This window comes from Dromiciops gliroides, chromosome 2 (assembly GCF_019393635.1).
Source record: "Dromiciops gliroides isolate mDroGli1 chromosome 2, mDroGli1.pri, whole genome shotgun sequence".
Taxonomy (NCBI): Eukaryota; Metazoa; Chordata; class Mammalia; order Microbiotheria; family Microbiotheriidae; genus Dromiciops; species Dromiciops gliroides.
In genome coordinates, this window is record NC_057862.1 from 676,772,291 (window position 1) to 676,791,362 (window position 19,072).

At 40.8% G+C, this 19,072-nt stretch overlaps 1 protein-coding gene across 8 annotated transcripts in view; it reads left to right on the top strand.

The window, feature by feature from the left end:
• Positions 1–4,089, top strand: part of ZNF638 (zinc finger protein 638) — a 162,080-nt gene extending 157,991 nt beyond the window's left edge. For all 8 annotated transcript variants that reach the window (XM_043987004.1, XM_043987005.1, XM_043986999.1 and 5 more), the window contains 3 exons: positions 196–264; positions 1,988–2,106; positions 3,765–4,089. In XM_043987004.1, coding sequence (XP_043842939.1) covers positions 196–264; positions 1,988–2,106; positions 3,765–3,827 — 251 coding nt within the window. In that variant the 3' untranslated portion in view covers positions 3,828–4,089. The remainder of the gene's footprint in view (positions 1–195; positions 265–1,987; positions 2,107–3,764) is intronic.
• The last annotated feature ends 14,983 nt before the right edge of the window (positions 4,090–19,072 follow it).

Sequence of the window (19,072 nt, forward strand, 5' to 3'; positions counted from 1 at the left end):
AATTCTTAAGTATAGTAGAAAAAATTATTTTTACTTGTTTATGAGAACATGGAGTGAAATGAGGTATAAATCATTTAAGACTTGAGATTCGAGGTATTTGGATCATTAAAGTAGGGGAGAGGGTTGTTTGGGAGATTGGAAAAATACTAGCCTGTAAATCTGGTTTGTTTGTTTTTTAAACTAAACTGATTTTAGTTGAAGAATCTGGATCAGAAGATGCAGAACCAGAGAAAAAGAGAAAGAAAGATGAAGAATCTTCATTAGGCAAGTAAACACCAGACCAGTCCAACAACAAACATTTTGTAAAGTCCTTTGTGCAGCTGTTGGGGGTGATGCCAAAGACATAGCACATGTACAATTGATAACACCAGAATTTATGGGAGGCACTAAGAGAGTGCCTTGTGGCTTCTGAGGTGAGAGTCAGAGTCACTGCTATATTGTGCTTCAGGGGAGAAAGATCACATTTATCTTTTATCATTGTATGCAAATTTTCAGCCACAAGAGTATTCTGGCTAGAAAATAGAGGAAATGTTTTGGAGTTGTTGCTGGAAGTGCCAGAATTCAAGAGTTCTTTTTTTTTTTTTTTTGTAGGAGGCCTACAGAAATATGGGTGTGAATTGTGGTAGTGTTAGCTTTGTCCCTTTTTTGACATTGAACCATCAATGGGGCTGTCATCTGAATGCCCTTTTCTTGCTCTTTGGGGTAAGAGGAAGACTAGCCAAATAAATTCTAGATGAGTCTAGTGTGGCATGTTTTCCCTTGGCCTAATAGTATCAAGGACTGTGACACGGGTAAGCCCTGGGGATAACGGGGTAACAAATGCAGCCTTGCTTGTGAACCATTGTATTTTTTTTCTAGGTCTTTTTTCCCCCATATAAATATTGTATTATTTTTCAGTTACATCTATAGATAGTTTTCAACATTTGTTTTTATAAGATTTCTAGTTTCAAATTTTTCTCCCTCCCTCCCCGCTCCCCAAGACAGCCAGCAATCTGATATAGGTTATATATGTGCATATCAAACACATTTCTGCACTAGTCATGTTATGACAGAAGAATCAGAGCAAAAAGGAAAAACCTCAAAGAAGAAAAATAACAACAAAAAACCCAATAGAAATAGTGTGGTTCGATCTGTGTCTAGATTCCACGGGTTTGTTTTTTTTTTCCTCTGGATTTGGAGAGCATTTTCCATCATGAGTCCTTTGGAACTATCTTGGAACATTGTATTGCTGAGAAGAACCAAGACTATCACAGTTGATCGACACATAATGTTGTTGATACTGTGTCCAGTGTTCTCCTGGTTCTGCTCATCTCACTCATGATCAGTTCATTCACATCCTTCCAGGTTTCTCTGAAATCTGACTGCTCATCATTTCTTACAGCACCATAGTATTCTATTACATTCATATACCACAACTTGTTCAGCCATTTCCCAATTGATGGGCAACCCCATAATTTCCAATTCCATGCCACCATGAAAAGAGCAGCTATAAGTATTTTTGTACATGTGGGTCCTTTCCCCTTTTTTATGATTTCTTTGGGGAAAAGACCTAATTGTGTTATTGCTGGGTCATGGGTATGCATAGCTTTATAGCCCTTTGGGCATAGTTCCAAATTGCTCTCCAGAATGGTTGGATCAGTTCACAGCTCCACTAACAATGCATTAGTGGTGAACCAATGTATTTTCAAGCAAGTTGATTTCCTCACACCAGTTTGATTTTTTTGAAAGAACTTGAAGGGGTGTTGACTGAGTTAGGAGAATTTTTCAGTCCTTTCTTCTAAATGTATCGAGACCCTGAACTTCTCTAAGAATCTTCTGGAGGCATCTTATTAGCCTGCCTTTTCTCTGGAATTGATGAGTGCCCCATGAAGGTTCTGGAATATCACAATTTCAAATAATGGTATTTTTAAAAAAATATGACGTACCTGAAAACTGTAATTACACACACACACACATCTTTTGTCTTTCTTGTCTTCTTGTCTTCCAGACTTAGATTTTCTTATACCGAAGGCTGGTTTCTTCTGCCCTATTTGTTCCCTCTTCTACTCTGATCAGAAAACGATGGCAAATCATTGCAAGAGTGCACGTCACAAGCAGAATACGGAGGTACCATTCTGACTTATCCATCTTTTCAGCCTTTTAAAGCTTTATGGTGGGGCAGCTAGGTGGCACAGTGAGTAAAGCACTGGACCTGGATTCAGGAGGACCTGAATTCAAATCAGACACTTGACACTTACTAGCTGTGTGACCCTGAGGCAAGTTACCCCAATTGCCTCACCAAAACAAAAAAAAAAGCTTTAATGGTTTGTGCTTTGCCTTTAGTTTCTGTTCAGTTCAGGGGTCCTTTGTAGAGGAGCGTGGGACGATGACAGGAGTAACAAACTCAGACACCACAGAGTTCAGATCCCAACCCTGCCTCTTACTGCCTCTGTAACTTGGGTCAAATTGCTTAATCTCACTGGGCCCCTGTGGAAAATGATGGGACTAGACCAGGTGACCTCTGGGGTCTCTACCACTTTACATCTTTGGTGTTTCATTTTTATTTTTCCTTTTACTGCCATTCCAGTGAAGATTTCATTTATTATGTTCATGCTTTATCTAATTCCCTTTCTTCTCCAAAGCACAAGTCATTTTATATGCCTCTGATCCAAAGCCTGCCTGTGGATTGGGTGCCCTCCCTGATCAGTGTCCTTAAGAGAATTGGCATGGCACTCTATCTCTGGCCTTTTGGGATATCAGGGCATTCCTAATTTATAAAAGCATAGTCAATGAGGAAGAAATAAATTAGGAATAAACAGATCTTTCCTTAATACAATTAATATCTTGTTTAAAATCAAGAAGCAGCTGTCTCTGTGATGGTGATAAAATAGATAGCTTTCCAGTAAGATCAGGAATAAAGCCAGGATATCCATAATTGCTCAGTATATTGTAAAAGTCTGAAAATAATTGACCTAGCATGTTTTCAGAGGCATGGGGTGGGAGTATCTTCTCATACCTCTTATTTGAAAACCATGCTTGTTATTTAAAATTTTGCAACACTGCTTTTGGGGGGTATGTCTGGGTGTGGTTATTGTTGTTTTTTGTATTGTTTTGCAGCAGAAAAATGTAAATTTTCTTTTTATGTTCATGTACCAGCTTGTCCATTCCCTGATCATTGGGCACCTGCTTTGTTTCCACTTCTTTACTAACACACAAAAAGCACTGCTATATGTATTTTGGTGTATATGGGGACTTTCTTCTTACTAATAATAGGGTATACGCTTAGTAATGAAATCTCTGGGTCAGAGGGTATGGACAGTTTAGTCACTTTATTTGAATAATTAAAAATTGCTTTTAAAATAGTTGTGCTGATTCACAGTTCCACCAGCAATGCAATCATCTTTCCCAATAGCCAGTGCAAACATTGGCTATTCCCATCTTTTATCGTTTTTGCCACCTTGCAGGATGTGAGGTGAAGTCTCAGGGTTCTGATTTGTCATTGTGATTTTCAGTTACCTTATTAGCGATTGGGAGCGTTCTTTTATATAGTTTTTAATAGTTAATAACGTTGCAGAACTGTTTATCTTTTGACCACTTATCTATTGGGGAATGACATACAGTATGTTATTATTTAGTTCACATATACATTTAGATTGTATTGGGGAATATGGCATAAGGTCTTGGTCTAAGCTTAAGTATGTATCTTTGGATGGATGCCAAGGGGGAGGGGGGAAAAAAACCTAATGATTTTTTTTTTTGTCATTGTTACATATTATTTTTAACAGAAATTCATGGCCAGGCAAAAAGAAAAAGAGCGGAAAGAGGCTGAAGAGAAAAGCTCCAGGTGATCAGCAGAAGAATTCATCAAGAATTCATTTAGGGTCCAGTTGATTTTATGTATTTTGTTATCACTTAATTTGTAACTTTGTTTCAGAAGCAGATATTCATGTTGTACAAATTTCTGATTGCACTTGATGTAGAAAGGACTGTTGGGGGTGGGGGGGGTGGGAGTATGATGGGTTTGATTTTTATATCAAATCATCTGGCCTGGAGAAACATCTTTTACATACAAGTGTTGAAATAAATGTTGCTACTGTATATTTAACAGCACCTACTTGTGTTTGTTGTTTATTGCTAAGGATCTTTCTGTGATTGCTGTGTCTTAAAGAATTTTCTTGGATGACAATCTTGTGAGTCGTTGTGGTGACATCTTTAATGTCCTGTCTTCAGAAGATGACTGTACTTTATCCTTTTCTTTGGACCTGTGGTGTCAAAGATTTCTTCCTGGGTTAGACTGATTGGTCTATTAGGATGATAGTCACCCGAGTATCTGTCCACCTCTAGTAGTTTCATTTGTTTTTGTAGTAGCAAGATGTTTAGTTGGGTATGAAGTGAATTTTAATTTCTGCATTAAACCTTAACTCTCTTAGTCTTTGGTCAACCCAGAATTTTTAGAGACCCACATTTTAAGTAGTTCTCTCAAAATGGGTATTTATTTTGTTAAAACATATATTTTTTTTGTCAAGGATTCAACTCAGATTTTTCTTGGCTTCTGGGAATATCCATTGTGTTTTGCCAAGGCCCAGTTATATGACACCTAAACTAGCAAGTTGGTGTTTGTTATCAGTTGTGGGGTGGGGTGGGAATAGGAGAGAGAGCTTATCACTAACCTACTTACAATGTTGCTTTTATGAGTACCAAAGTGATCATACTTGCTAGAAAATTGTACAGGTATGAAATTTAGATAAAAATATAGTAATGGCACATTTATCAGACAGGGAACAAGCTCTTCATATCAATTAATTTCCCTGATTTGAATGTCCTTTTTTATTTAAAAAATATATATATATATGGGAGTAGTTATTTGTAAAATGTATTCCCTTTTTTTCTGACCCTTAGTGTATTGAGCTCAATTTAGGCGTTTCCTGATGACTTAGGTTTTCAGGATGAACGTGGGTTATTGTGTTTTCTAATACAGTGTTTATACTTACATTGTAAAGTTGATGAGACCTTAGAACTAATTTTATTGCATTTTTGCATTCTACTTTGAAGTGTGATTGTTTGAGTTGGGAGGCTAGATGCATAATGTTCACTGACTTAGCCAGAGTCATCTCTTTAAATAGAATATAAGCTTTTAGAAGGCAGTGACTGTCTCTTATTTGTATCTCCTACTTTATATAGCTTTGCTGATCACAGTTAACATTTGCCCCATAATTTAGTAACCAAGAGAGCTAGACAGCATTTAGTGAATAATCTCTGTGCTCTGTCCCCTGTCCTTTACAGATTCTGTGGAAAGATAGACACAAATGGTAACAAGTTAACAAGTGTAAGAGAAAATGAGATGGTGCAGATAGAATAAAAAAAGGGGGGCAGGTGAGAGCTGGCTTAGGGCTAATTAGGGAATGCTTGGCAGGGGAGGGGCATAGGCAACAAACATTAGAGTACCTACGATGTACAAGACACTAGTTAGTATTAAGGGGAATTGGGAGAGACTGGTAGAAGACAGGATTTTAACTGAAATTTGAAAGAAGCCAGGGAGGCCAGGACAGTGGAGATGAAGATAAGAATTTCAGGCAAAGGGGATAGCTAGTCAGGAGATGGAGTATGTTACACAAAGAATGGTAAGACAGCCAGTGTTGTTGGATCACAGAGTAAGATCTAAGAAGACTAGAAAGGTTAGGAGGAGGGGAAGATAGTTGTTTGGCGTTTAATCTTGAAAGTGTGATGGGCATGGAAGACAATGGCATAAGTAAAACTACTGGTAGGGAGATGAACCTGTCTGGGTCATAGGTGCCCTAATTTTGGTTGGTTTTTTTAAAAATTCTGAACTTAATACGTTAGACTGAATATTTCCATATAAAAGAGAGCAGAAAATGAGGCTTGTACTTGAAATGACAAATTTATTACTGCTTGTTTTTCCTTTAAGTGCATAATAAATTCAACCTGTAACTTGAAGGCTATCCTGTTTGTTTTTCCTTTTCTGCTTTTCCATTGGCTCTCTTCTATGCATTAAAAAAATTCTTCAGTGACCCTCAGGTGCCATGCTTGAGCAATAAGAGATCACTTTAAAGAGGTCAGTAAGCATCTAGTCTAACAGGGTTAGGTAAAGAAGAGGCATCATGTCCGAGGAAGCCACCAGCCAAGTTGGTGGAATGAGAGGAAGCGATGCAGTTCAGCTCTCTCAAACACCACCAACCTCGGAGCAACAGCTGAGGCCTTGAATTCTCTTTCCTCAGAGTAGGGAGAGATCTGAGACTGTGGGAGCCTTGCACTTCAGTCCTGATCCCTATAGAGAGACCTCAGTTCCTGGGCGCAAGAGCCATGATGCTGCCACTCAACCCAAGAAAGGTGATCTCAGAGCCAGATCTCCATGAAGAGTAGAAGCCTACTGCTGTCTGTCTGACCCCAGCAGTAGGGCTGTAGAGAAGGCTGGGTTACTAACAGCTACATAGAACCTAGCTGGAACACACACTCATTCTGGGAAATAAAGTAGGAAGAATGAGTAAGCAAAGAGGCATGTGTCTGGCTGCAAATACAAGTGATCACCTGGATTATATTGTTCAGTCATGTCTGACTCTTAGTGACCCCATTTGGGGTTTTCTTGGCAAAGGTGCTGAAGTGGTTTGCCGTTTTCTTCTCCAGCTCATTTAACAGAGGAAGAAACTGAGACAAACAGGGTGAAGTCACTTGCCCAGGGTCACACCGCTAACTTGAACTCGGGGTCTTCCAATTTGAGGCCCAGCAATCTCCACTGAGCCGCCTTAGCTGCATCTTTTGGATTACACCTTGGATTTCATCAAGTCTGCCTCCTCAGCAAATGGAAAGAAGCCCCAGTGACTTGACTGACTTGGTCCCCATCCCATGTGAAAATATCAACCCTTGAAAATTGAGAGGGAGGAGAGAAGTTATCAGGAAAGAATGGTCTTTCATGTTACTACACCTGAAAGGGAGATTCGTATAGGTCACCATGGAGCAACAGGTCTGATGGGATCATAGCACCTCCTTGCCTGCACAAGTTGGAAGGAGAATTCTTCTGTAACCTCTGGGATCTGGGTTTTGGCTTTTCGGGGGTGATCCTTATTAAGAAGGCTGGAGATAGAGTAAGGATAAAAGCCTACTGGGGTTTGATCAGTATGGAGGAATTTCAGGAGAGATCCACTGGTCATCCAGATCATTAAGGTGACCTCCACGGAGATCCTGTGGCTGCATGCTGCAAGTTGGGCTCTGGTACCGTGAAATTCGGAGGCAGCCTTTGCAGACCTGAAGAAAGGTGAAACCATGTGTGACTTCTCTCCACACAGACAAATCAAAGGGAGCCCTTTAAAACAACCTATTGGAGCCTTTGAAGAAGCACGTTCTAGAATGTTCTGTGTGCTAACAAGTCCATACCATGCACTCACTGGATTCCTTTCTTAGAAAGTTGCCACCCCCCCCCATCATAATTTACATCAAATACTTTTTTTTTTTTTAGTGAGGCAATTGGGGTTAAGTGACTTGCCCAGGGTCACACAGCTAGTAAGTGTTAAGTGTCTGAGGCCGGATTTGAACCCAGGTACTCCTGACTCCAGGGCCGGTGCTTTATCCACTGCGCCACCTAGCCGCCCCATCAAATACTTTTTTACACAGCAACATTTTCCCCTTGAATAAAGGTGTATAAAACAATCTCTGAAGCTGACTTTTCACATTTTCTTTTCAAAATCTTCAGTGTTTCCATGGAGACCATGTGTTTTTATTGTTGCTTTTTTGATCCTCTTGTAGTGTCTCCCTTTCCCCAAATCCATTTATAAGCATTAAACACAATCCACCATCCATTCTCTTGTCTGCTCTCCTACTTTTTGGTTATATATTATGAAATGCTGTGCTTTGTGAAAAAGAAAAACTTGGTGATTTATTTATGAAGCAGTTCTTTGGGATGGAGCAAAGTGAGGAGATGGAGTCTAGAAGGGCTTAGTGAGGGAGGGTGATGGCTGTTGAGATGAGTCCTCACTTTTGTTCTCTGGACTCCTTCCTGTTGCTGAGGAGAGGCCATTGCGGGGGGGGGGGGGGGGGGAGGGGAAGATGGTGGCAGGGAGGGAAAAATCTGCTTCACAATTTTGCTCTTCTAGTCTGAGTTCAGACTAAAACTTTATTTTTTTTTTCATAAATTGTAACCTGGAAAAACAATAAAATTGCATGTTTTCTTTTAAAGAAAACCTATTTTGATGTCAGCAATGCTCAAGACACAAACCTGGAAGAGAGAAACAACACCAAAACAAACACCCATAAGCAGGGGCTCAAGCAAACAGACACATGATCAATTACAACTGGGGGAGGAAAACTAAAGACTAAAGAAAAAAGAGCCTTTTATAAAATCATGGGAGAAAACTGCTCAGACATTAGGGACAATTGGGCAAAGTAAAATGGAATCTATTAATGGTTTCCTGAAGGGGAAAAAAACTGACAAATTTAACCAGAGTAAACGAGGTAAGAATGAACAGTATTTTAGAACAGTTAGAAATGATAGACCTTTGGTGAGTATTGAATGGGAGTAGATAGGAATGTGCATATTTTCCCGTTAATAAAAGCTAGGAGGTTTTTTTAATCCACTAATTTGATTAAAAAGAAAAATGCATATCAAAAGTAAAAAAAAATCAAGACAATCAGCAAGCATTACTCTCAGGCACTGGCCTGAGTTCTAAGGATACAAAGAAATGGAAAAATAGCCTCTGCTCTCAAGGAGCTCATCGTCTGAGGGAGAAAACATGTAAAGAACCACAGCAAAACAGGAGATACACAGGATAACTCCTGTGGTCTGAGATAATCTCAGATCTAATAGGACCAGGAAAGGCTTTTTGCAGAAGATGAGATTTTAGCTGAGACCAGGCAGAGATGAGCGAGCATTATACGTGGTGAGCTGGAGCGTGTTGTGTGATAAACAGCAAAACCTATCACTGAGTCACAGTATGTAGGGAAGGGGAAGGAGTGGGGGCAGGCTGGTTAGACTAGAAAAGTAAGAGGGGCCAGGCTATGAAGGGCTTTAAAAGTCAAAACAGGACCAGGATTTTATATTTGGTCCCGGAGAGTGGAGGGTGTGGGGGGACATGGTCAGACCTGCACTTCAGGAAGAATTAACAGCCAAGAAAGGATGAACTGGAGTGGATAGAGACGAGCTAAGGAAACTAACCAGGCTAAACCAGGGTGGTATCAATGTCAGAGGAGAGAGAAGCGAGCACATGAATTAAGAAGTAATAGGACTGGCAATTATTTGGGGGGGGGGGTTGAGGAATAAGGAGTTGGGGTTGACACCCAGGTTGCTTGCAAGACTGAGAATGGTGATTACTGTCAATAGTAACAAGGAAGTTGGAGAGGGTTTGGAGGGAAAGGAGTTGTTTTGGACATGTTCAGTTTGAAATGCCTATGGGACTTCCAGTTTGAGCTGTCCAAAAGAAGCTAATGTAGGATTGGAGGTCAGGAGGGAGACTAGCACTGGATATGTGGATCCTGGAGCCATCTCCAAAGCCCATGTGAGCTGATGAGACCACCAAGTGAGGTAGTATAGGGAGAAAAGTGAGCCCAGGACAGAGTCCTGGCTGACACACATGGTTGGCAGATGCTTTCTAGAGTGTGTAATTTAAGATTCTAAATGTGGGTTCCAATCTGTTCCCCCAGTTTTGGGGGAAACTGACTAAAATCACTGATAAAACGAGTTTGGGTTTTTAAGGGTTGATAGAAAGAAAGATTGAGAACAGAATTCCAACAGCATGGCAATCCTATCTTTACTCAATTTTCCTGTGAAGTCCTCTGCCACCAGCACCACCACTGTGAAGTCAGGAACCAAAAAAGAGAGCTCTCCACACAGGCCCTCCTTCCTTCTTCCTGTCCCCTCCCAGGAAATGGGAGGCTCCTCAAGTTGATTGGCTGGTAGCCTCGATAGTACCCATGCGCAAACGTCATTTCCTGACGCCAAGGAAAAGCCGCATGGCCTTGCCCTCTGAGGCATTCTCCTCATGGTGGAGCTTTCCTATAGTAAGTCTCCAGTAGGTGGCATCATTCCAATCATTACAAGAGGAAGATACAGCCAAGGACACTAGGAAGGAGCCCTCAGACCGGAAAAAACTGAAAGAGAAGAGTGTCAAGAAATTCCATAACAAAGAATGTATCAATGAAAGAAAGGGGAAGGAGCCAAGATAGTGGAGTAGCAGGAATACAGTTGAACTCTTCTCCATACAGATCTGGAAAATGTACCAGATCAAGTCTTGAATGGGAAATCCAAGAAAAAAAAGATAGCCAATCATTTCCCCTTGTTTGACATAGGAAAAGAGGTCTGTGGATAGCTGTGTGCTGATAAATGTGTAATATCCAGCTTGGGGAAGGGTGGGGGGAGGATACATAAGATACTATTAAGTTCAGTTTGAATTATTAGTATTTTATCTTTATCACTAAGTCTAGACAGTCAATAGAACAACAAATCAAACCCTGATTTGTAGCCCTTAACAATTTATGAAGAATGTTAACACTGAAAATTTAACAATTGGGCTCTTGAGAGCTAGTTCTAGTTGTGGAAAAATGGAGGTACAGTCTAGCCAAGAACATCCATGTAGAACATTGTAGTTCAGGAAATACGAGGGCCAAGGACATGTACCAGAGCAAGAAAAGGTCCCACAAATAGGGTGGGCTGAATTTTTGCAGAGTGGGAACAGGTTCCAACTGACAGGTGTCCCTACTCAGCTGTCACAAATGGAGAACTGAATCGAGGAGGGACCAGCATTTGAGGTGGCATTTCCAAGGTAGGGAGGAGAAGCAGCTGTGTGGTTCATCCAGGAGCAGATCTAGCTTCCAGCCCACTCTGAAACCTGTAGCAGAACCACCAGGTCAGGAAACAGACAAAAGCAGAGCCTGCAGTTCTCCCACTCTTCACTAGCAAAACTTTCCAGCTGGCTAATTAATTAGTGGCTGCATCCACCAATAGTCTAATGGAACTCCAACCAGGGACAAGCCCACGGATATGTTGCTCAGATCCAAACATATCAGGAATTTTTGGAACTGAGACCAAGCAATCAGATTTAACCCCTGATCAAACCACTGAATGCTTCTAGGTCTCCTGTCTGAGTTGTCTCTGACATCCTGTAATACTACTACACTTTTTGGGCAGCTAGGTGGTGAAGTGGATAAAGCACTGGCCCTGGATTCAGGAGGACCTGAGTTCAAATCTGTTCTCAGACACTTGACACTTACTGGCTGTGTGACCCTGGGCAAGTCACTTAACCCAGCAAAAACAAAACAATACTACTACACTTTCTACCCCAAGAAAACAGCAGCAGGATCGGGGGCACAAGCTTATTCCCTCCAGAAGTGAACAGAACTTGGCCCTAACAGAAAGTCTGAAGTTAGGAAGTAGTTTGGAAGAACGAGCCAATAAAAAAAAAAACTCACCATAGACTATTATGACAGGGACAACTTAAGACATGAACCCAGAAGATAATTATTCCAAAACATCCACAAGCAAAACCTCGAGGAAAATTATACCTTAGTCCCAAGTTCAACTAGAATTCCTGAAAGACATAAATCAAGTGTTTAAAAAAAGTTTAAAATTTTTTAATTAGTGAAATGACAATGTTAGAAGAAAACATAGGAAAGAAATGAGAGCAATGGAAGAAAGTATTGGAAATGGAATTAGCAAGTACAAAGGTACAAAACCCTATCCAATCAAATTTGAATGGATCAAATAGCAGTCAGTTATTCCATGTATGACATGAATTTTTTTTTTTTTTTGCGGGACAATGGGGGTTAAGTGACTTGCTCAGGGTCACACAGCCAGTAAATGTCAAGTGTCTAAGGCCAGATTTGAACTCAGGAACTCCTGAATCCAGGGCCAGTGCTTTATCCACTTCGCCACCTAGCCGCCCCGACATGAAATACTAAAGGCAAAAAAAAAAAGAAGAAGAAAATATATGCTATCTTATAGCAAAAACAACTGACCTGGAAAAAAAGATAAAGGAAAGACAATTTAAGAATCATTAGACTACTTGAAAGCCATGACCAAAAAGAGCCTAGACATATTTCTAGAAATCATAAAATAAGACTGCCTTCATCTTTTACGACCAGAGGGCAAAGTGGAAATAGAAATAATTTGCTGATTAAAAAACCCCAAATGAAAAATCTCAGAAACATTATAGACAAAACCCAGAAACTTTAGGTCAAATACAACTACTACTAGCACCCAGAAAGGATTAAGAAACTACAGTCAGGATCACAAAAGATTAATCACCACTCTAAAGAAACAGAGCTTGGGATCTGATATCACAGAAGGAAAAGGCTTGTAACCCAGAATGGCTAACCGATAAAAAACAGTATAATTCTGCTTGGGGCGGGGGAAGGAAGCTGATCTGACAAAAATAGCTGAGATGTATAGCAACTTTGAAATACACAAGAGATAAGAGAAGTATAAAAACGTAAACATGAGTGAGCAGACATAAGGGACTAAACAAGACTGAACTATTTCCATTTAATATGGGGACATGTTGCATACATCACTTTAGGATCCTATCAGGGCTAATAGAGGGAGTCAGAGAACCTAGAAATGGTTTTGTTATGCTTTGATGACCTTGAAGAATGGAAGGGAACCAGAAAAGGAATACTCTTTTTGGGGTTTTGGGGGGTTTTTTGGGCAATGAGGATTAAATGACTTGCCCAGGGTCACACAGCTAGTAAGTGTCAAGTGTCTGAGGCTGAATTTGAACTCAGGTCCTCCTGAATCCAAGGCCAGCACTTTAACCACTGTGCCACCTAGCTGCTCCTGAGGAATACTCTTGATTAGGGATAAAAAGGGAAAGGATAGATCTTCCCTCTAAGTGTTCTAGGGATACCTATGAGGGATTAGGGTGATTCCTTACTATTTATAGTGGCCTGAACCCTCATTTCAGTGTGTTCTCCTCAGTGTTAAGCTACTAGTGATCGTCTCTTTTATATCAATGCTCTCTAGTGATTAGCAGCCTAATATTATTTTACCAATTAACTTTTGGGGGGTAGTGTGGGTTAAGTGACTTGCCCAGGGATTGGGGAAGGATTTCTGTAGAAGGAAGGGTTTTAGTTGAGACTTAAAGGAAAGCCAGGGAGGTCGGTAGTCAGAGCAGAAGGAATGCATTATAGGCCTGGGGGACAGCCATAGAGAATGTGCAGAGCCACAAAGTGGAGTGTTTTGTTCATGAGTTAGCCAGGAAGCCAGTGTTACTGGATCAAAGAATACGTGTTGTGGAGTAAGGTGTCAGAAGACTGAAAAGGTAGGAAGGGACTGGGTTATGAAGGACTCTGAATGCCAGAGGATTTTGTATTTGATCCTAGAGACACTAGGGAGCCATTGGAGGGGTGTGTGTGTGTGTGTGTGTGTGTGTGTGTGTGTGTGATATAATCAGACCTGGACTTGAGGAAAATCACTTTAGTGGCTGAATGGAGAATAGACTGGAGTGGGGAGACACCTGAGGCAGGCAGACCCTTCCCCCTCCCCAAAGCTATTGGATCAGTCCAGCTGTGAGATGAGGAAGGTCTCTACCAGGGTGGGGGTAGGGTCAGAGAAGAGAAGGGGGAATATTCTAGAGATGTTGCAAAGGGTGAGATCCACAGGCCTTGGCAACAGATTGGATATGGAGATAGTGAGGAAGCCAGGATGAGAGAATGGGTGGATGGTGTTACCTTTTAAAATCAAAAGGAAGGGAGATGGGAGAAGGGGAGAAGGGGGGAAGATAATGAGTTCCACTCTAGACATAGGGAATTTAAATTATCTGCTGGACATCTAGTTCAAGATGTCTGAAAGGCAGTTGAAGATGCAGCTTGGAAGTTTAGGGCAGGAATGATATTTGAGAATTATCAGCATAGAGATGGTCATTAAATCCCTGGGAGATGATGAGGTCACCAAGAGAAGTAGTCTAGAGGGAGAAGAGAAGAGTAGCCAGGACAAAACTCTGGGGGACACCTGTGGTTAAAAGGTATGATCTGAAGGAGGATCCAGCCATGGACCCAGAGACAGAGCGGTCAGAGAGGTAGAAGGAGAACCTGAGGAAGTGGCATTTAGACAACCTAGACAGAAGAGAGTATTGAGAAAGAAGGAGTGACCAACAGTGCAGAACTGCAGAGAGGTCCAGGAGAACGAGGCTGGAGAAAAGGCCATCGAATCTGGCAGCCAAATGGTGGTTTTGGTGGAATGATGAGGTTGGAAGCCAGGTTGGAAGGGGTTAAGGAGAGGCAAAGATACAATGATCCAAGACAACTCCAAAGGACTCATGATGGGACATGTTCTCCACATCCAGAAAAAAGAACTGTGGAATCTGGATGCAGATTGAACCAGACTGTTTCCACCTTTTTTTTTTTTTAGGTTTTCCCCTTTTTTTCTGATTCTTCTTTCACAACATGACTAATGCAGAAATATGTTTAATGTGATTGTGAGTGTATATATATACACATATATATGTGTGTGTGTGTATATATATATATATATATCTCAGATTGCTTTCCATCTTGGGGAGGGGGAATGGAAGGGAGTGAGGGAGAAAAGTTTGGAACTAGAAATCTTATAAAAACAAATGTTGAAAACTATCTTTACATGTAACTGGAAAATAATTAAATATTTTTATGATTAAAAAAAAGAAGAGTGAAAGGAGAGAAAGTTGAGGCACTTGTAGATGATCTTCTGAGAACTTTTAGCTACAAAAGGCAGATGAGATATGGAATGGAAGTGAACAGGGATGGAAGGATCAAATCAGGGTTTTGTTGTGGGTTTTTTAAGTAAGGGGAGATGTGCATGTTAACAGGCAGTAGGGACCGAGTCAGCAGATAAATGAGTTAATGAGAGGAGATGACAGGGAGAGGGGGCCATCTATTGGAGAAGATGGGGTAGTATGCGATTGCATGAGCAGGTAGAGGGGTTAGCCTTGGTAGGGACTGAGGCCACTTCATCATGGGAGACAGTTGAAGGAAGAGATAGTGATAGAAGGCACCTGAGTGAAAGGAGGTGAGGAAGAGAGAGGGAACTCTTGGTGAACAGCCTCACTTATTTCTGTAAAAAACAAGACAAGGTTCTCATAAGAGGTCTGATGAGGAGTGCACAAGTTTAGAAGAGTTACTGTGGAGAGTGGGAGAGAAAAGGTATGGTAGGACTGCCTAATAGCAAGTGAGGGTTGAAGGTGTGGTAACATAAATGTGTACTGGTTGTATGATTTTTCTCTATCTTTCACTGCATTCATATACCGTGGGTTTTTCCAGCCATTCCCCGTTGGTAGTAGCAAAGAATTGGAAACAAGGGGGCAGCTAGGTGGCGCAGTGGATAAAGCACCAGTCCTGGATTCATGAGGACCTGAGTTCAAATCTGGCCTCAGACACTTGACACTTACTAGTGTGAGAATATTATTACCAGGGTTCCCCTTGTAGAGAGAACATGGGTTGACCTTTCTAAGGTTGATTCAGCAGGGAACTTCTACTCGAGAAGACTTCGGATCTTTCTCTTGGTAACATGATCTGCTAGGTGGAAGCAGCTTTTTTTCTCTCTCTCCCGTGTAGATCTTAGCGAGGCTTTCCTATCCTTTCAGAGACGCGTGTTCTCTCTTTACTAACCTCTGATATACTTTAATAAATGCTTAATGCCTAAACTGTTGCTGAATCTTCTAATTTATAAGAAAATCCTAGCTAGCTTCCCCTACACTGGAGGCAGGTAAGGTGATTTCGTTTTACCCATCACTCTAGCTGTGTGACCCTGGGCAAGTCACTTAACCCTCATTGCCCCCCCCCCAAAGAATTGGAAACAAAAGGTGATACCATAAGCATTTTATTATATATTAGACCTCTCTTTCCTTCCTTTGACTTCCTTAGGGTATATGACCAGGAGTGGGATCTATGGGTCAAAGGGTATGGACAGCTTAGTTCCTTTGCTTTGCATAGCTCCAATTTGATATCCAGAATGGGTGGGCCACTTCATAGCTCCACCAATAGTGCATTAGTGTGCCCATCTTCCCATACCCCTTTTCCAATTGGTTTTTGAGGGGTTTTTTTGTTTGTTTTATGGTGCAATGAGGGTTAAGTGACTTGTCCAGGGTCACACAGCTAGTGTCAAGTGTCTGAGGCCGAATTTGAAGTCAGGTCCTCCTGAATCTAGGGCTGGTACTTTATCCACTGCCCCCCCCATTAGTTCTTGATGAAGCCCACCTGGAGCTTTGTGACCACCATCTCACTTTCTAGCTATCCACAAGCATCCCTGTATTTATCTGTTAAAATTTTGCCTGAATTCAGTTGAGTTTGCTGACCTATAGTTCACAGATACCACAGAACTATAGGGATTTTAGGGTGGATTGTGGTACCAAAATATCTAAAAAAAAGAAAAGGAACAGCAAAAAGAAACATTAATTAAACACCCAAAGAATACACAAGAAAAAACATACAGAAGGGAATATAAACGGGGTAATGTTATTATCATGTTAAATTTAACGTAGGCTTCAAAAATCTGTGTGTAACAGAGATCAACCATGTTTATATATGACCCTCTTTGCATATTGAGATGTTGACAGTATTGTATGACTCAAAGTTCCCGGATTATGGCATTGGAGGCCTTGTACAATCTCAGCTCTGACACTTTACTACCTTTAATCCCTTTGGGTAGCTGGCTGAGTCCCATTTTCCTTAACTCTGAAATAAGGAGGCCTGACTACATGGTTTTTAAAGTCTCTTTCAGCACCATTAGGATCTTTTGTATCTTTTATTTAAGGTCATAATAAAAAAAGAAAAATTCAAAAATAATAGGGATTGATATACAAAGAAAGTTTCTTTATGAAGCTACCTTTTTTCCCTTTAACAATAAAACCTATTTGTCTTGATGAGAGCATCATGAAATATCTAATCCAGCCCAAACCCCACTATCCCCACTCCCAGCATACAAATAACCAATAGTGCAGAATTGCCGAATTTCACATTTGAAACAAGATGGCGGGGGCAGGGAGGGGCTTCCAGATGCCAATCCTGTTTTCAGTTTCTATCTTGTCATCAGTTAGTCTCAGAGAAAATAAAAAAGCTTCTGTCTTACATGAACCTTGCCTGCAAAACCTGCTTCTGGTTATTGTGTAGTCACTCTAGTTACCAAGTGCTTTCTAAAAGGGCTTATTATCCCCAGGAAGTATCATGTACCAGGAGTGTCTGCACCTGACCATTCTCAAGCCAAAGCAGGTAAATTCTACTTTTCACGTTTTTTTTTTCTGTAGTACATAACAGTGATAAAATGTTAGGGCAGAAGGATTTTTTTGTATTGGGGGCTATCTGAAACAACCTTATAATTGTTTACATCCTTATATAGTCCTAGGTTGCATGGTCTGGAGGCCATTTCAATGGACATTTCTCATTTGATCCTGTAGCCACCCAATGAGATAGGAAATGACTACTGCTATCACTATTTAACAGAAGAAGAAACTGAGGCTGCCAATGAGAAGTTAAGTGATTAGTTGGTTAATCAACTAGTGTTAGAGGTTAGATTCAACCCCAGTCTTTGCTGAGTCCGAATCCAGCAGTCTCTGTTCCACACCGCCTATCATCTAATTTGTGCATCTCCATCTTACCGAAAGAAATACATGAGATACTTTTGTCAAATGCTGCACTGAAACCTAAGGGTGTGTGTGCAGCAGCCCTCTGATTTCCCATCTGCCCAATCCAAAAAGGAAATGAGGCTAGTCAGGCACGGGATCTGTTCTTAATGAAGCCATGTTAGTTTTTAGTCATCACTGCTTCCTTTTCTAAATATCTACAACCCATCCTTTTAACAGGAATCATGTGTTCTACAATTTTGTCAGGAATTGAAATCAAGCTAACTTGATTAATCAGGGAAACTTTTGCCCTCTTCCAGTTTAACAATTGTATCTGCCAGTTCGTATCTATCCAGTACACTAGGATATAACGCAGCTGGGCTCTGATAACCTGAAATCAGCAGGGCCATCCAAGGGCTCTCACCATCTCCTCCCTTTTCTTCAATGTCATCTCTCTTTTAATCCTTTTTGTTCTGTCCTTTGGAGCCCATGAGAAGCAGTATGCGATAGGGATCTGGAATCTCAGCTGGGAAGGTCCAGGCAAGGTCTTCCTTTGGCACATATTAGCTGTGTGACTCTGGGCAGATCTCTTAACCTCTCTGTGCTCTAGGTGAAAAAGTGTTGACCTGCATTATTAGAGTTTCCTCACCCATGAACCTCTTATTCCAATAGTTCAGTTGGTATGAGGAATAGTCCTACCAATTATCTCTATATCTCAAATCAATCAATCTATCTATCTATCTATCTATCTATCTATCTATCTATCTATCTATCTATCTATCTATCTATCTGTCTGTCTATCTACCTGTCTGTCTATCTACCTGTCTGTCTGCCTATCTATCTATCTATCTATCTATCTATCTATCTATCTATCTATCTATCTATCTATCTATCTATCTGTCTACCTGTCTACCTGTCTGTCTGTCTATCTCTCTCTCTCTCTCATCTATCTATCTATCTATCTATCTATCTATCTATCTATCTATCTATCTATCTATCTATCTATCTATCTATCTATCTATCTATCTATCTATCTATCAATCACCTATCTATCATCTATCTATCTATCTATCACCAGAGAGTGAGAGAGATCTCTAATATATATTGGTATAGTCCAACTGGGAAGTTAGGTACTGCAGTGGATAAAGCACTGGGCCTGGAATCAGGAAGACATCTTCCTGAGTTCAAATCTGGTCTGACACTTCCTACCTCTGTGTCCCTGGGAATGTCACTTACCCTTGTTTATCTCTACTTCCCCATCTGTAAAATAAGCTAGAGAAGGGAATGGCCGACCACTACAGTATCTTTGCCAAGAAAACCCCAAATGGGGTCACAAAGAATTGGACACAACTGCAAATGACTGAAAAAACAACCACAAATTGGTATAAGGAATTCTTGGGTCTGTTTCCTTGGCAGAGAAAACAAGCTAAGTACAAATTAAATGTCTTAGCCTTTCCACCATCTTCCAGTTGGAAGAGACTTCGGAAGCCTTGTCCAATATGTACATGTCAGCATTTCTCCTCTCCAGCATCTCCAGTGGGTGGTCTTTTCACTAGAATACC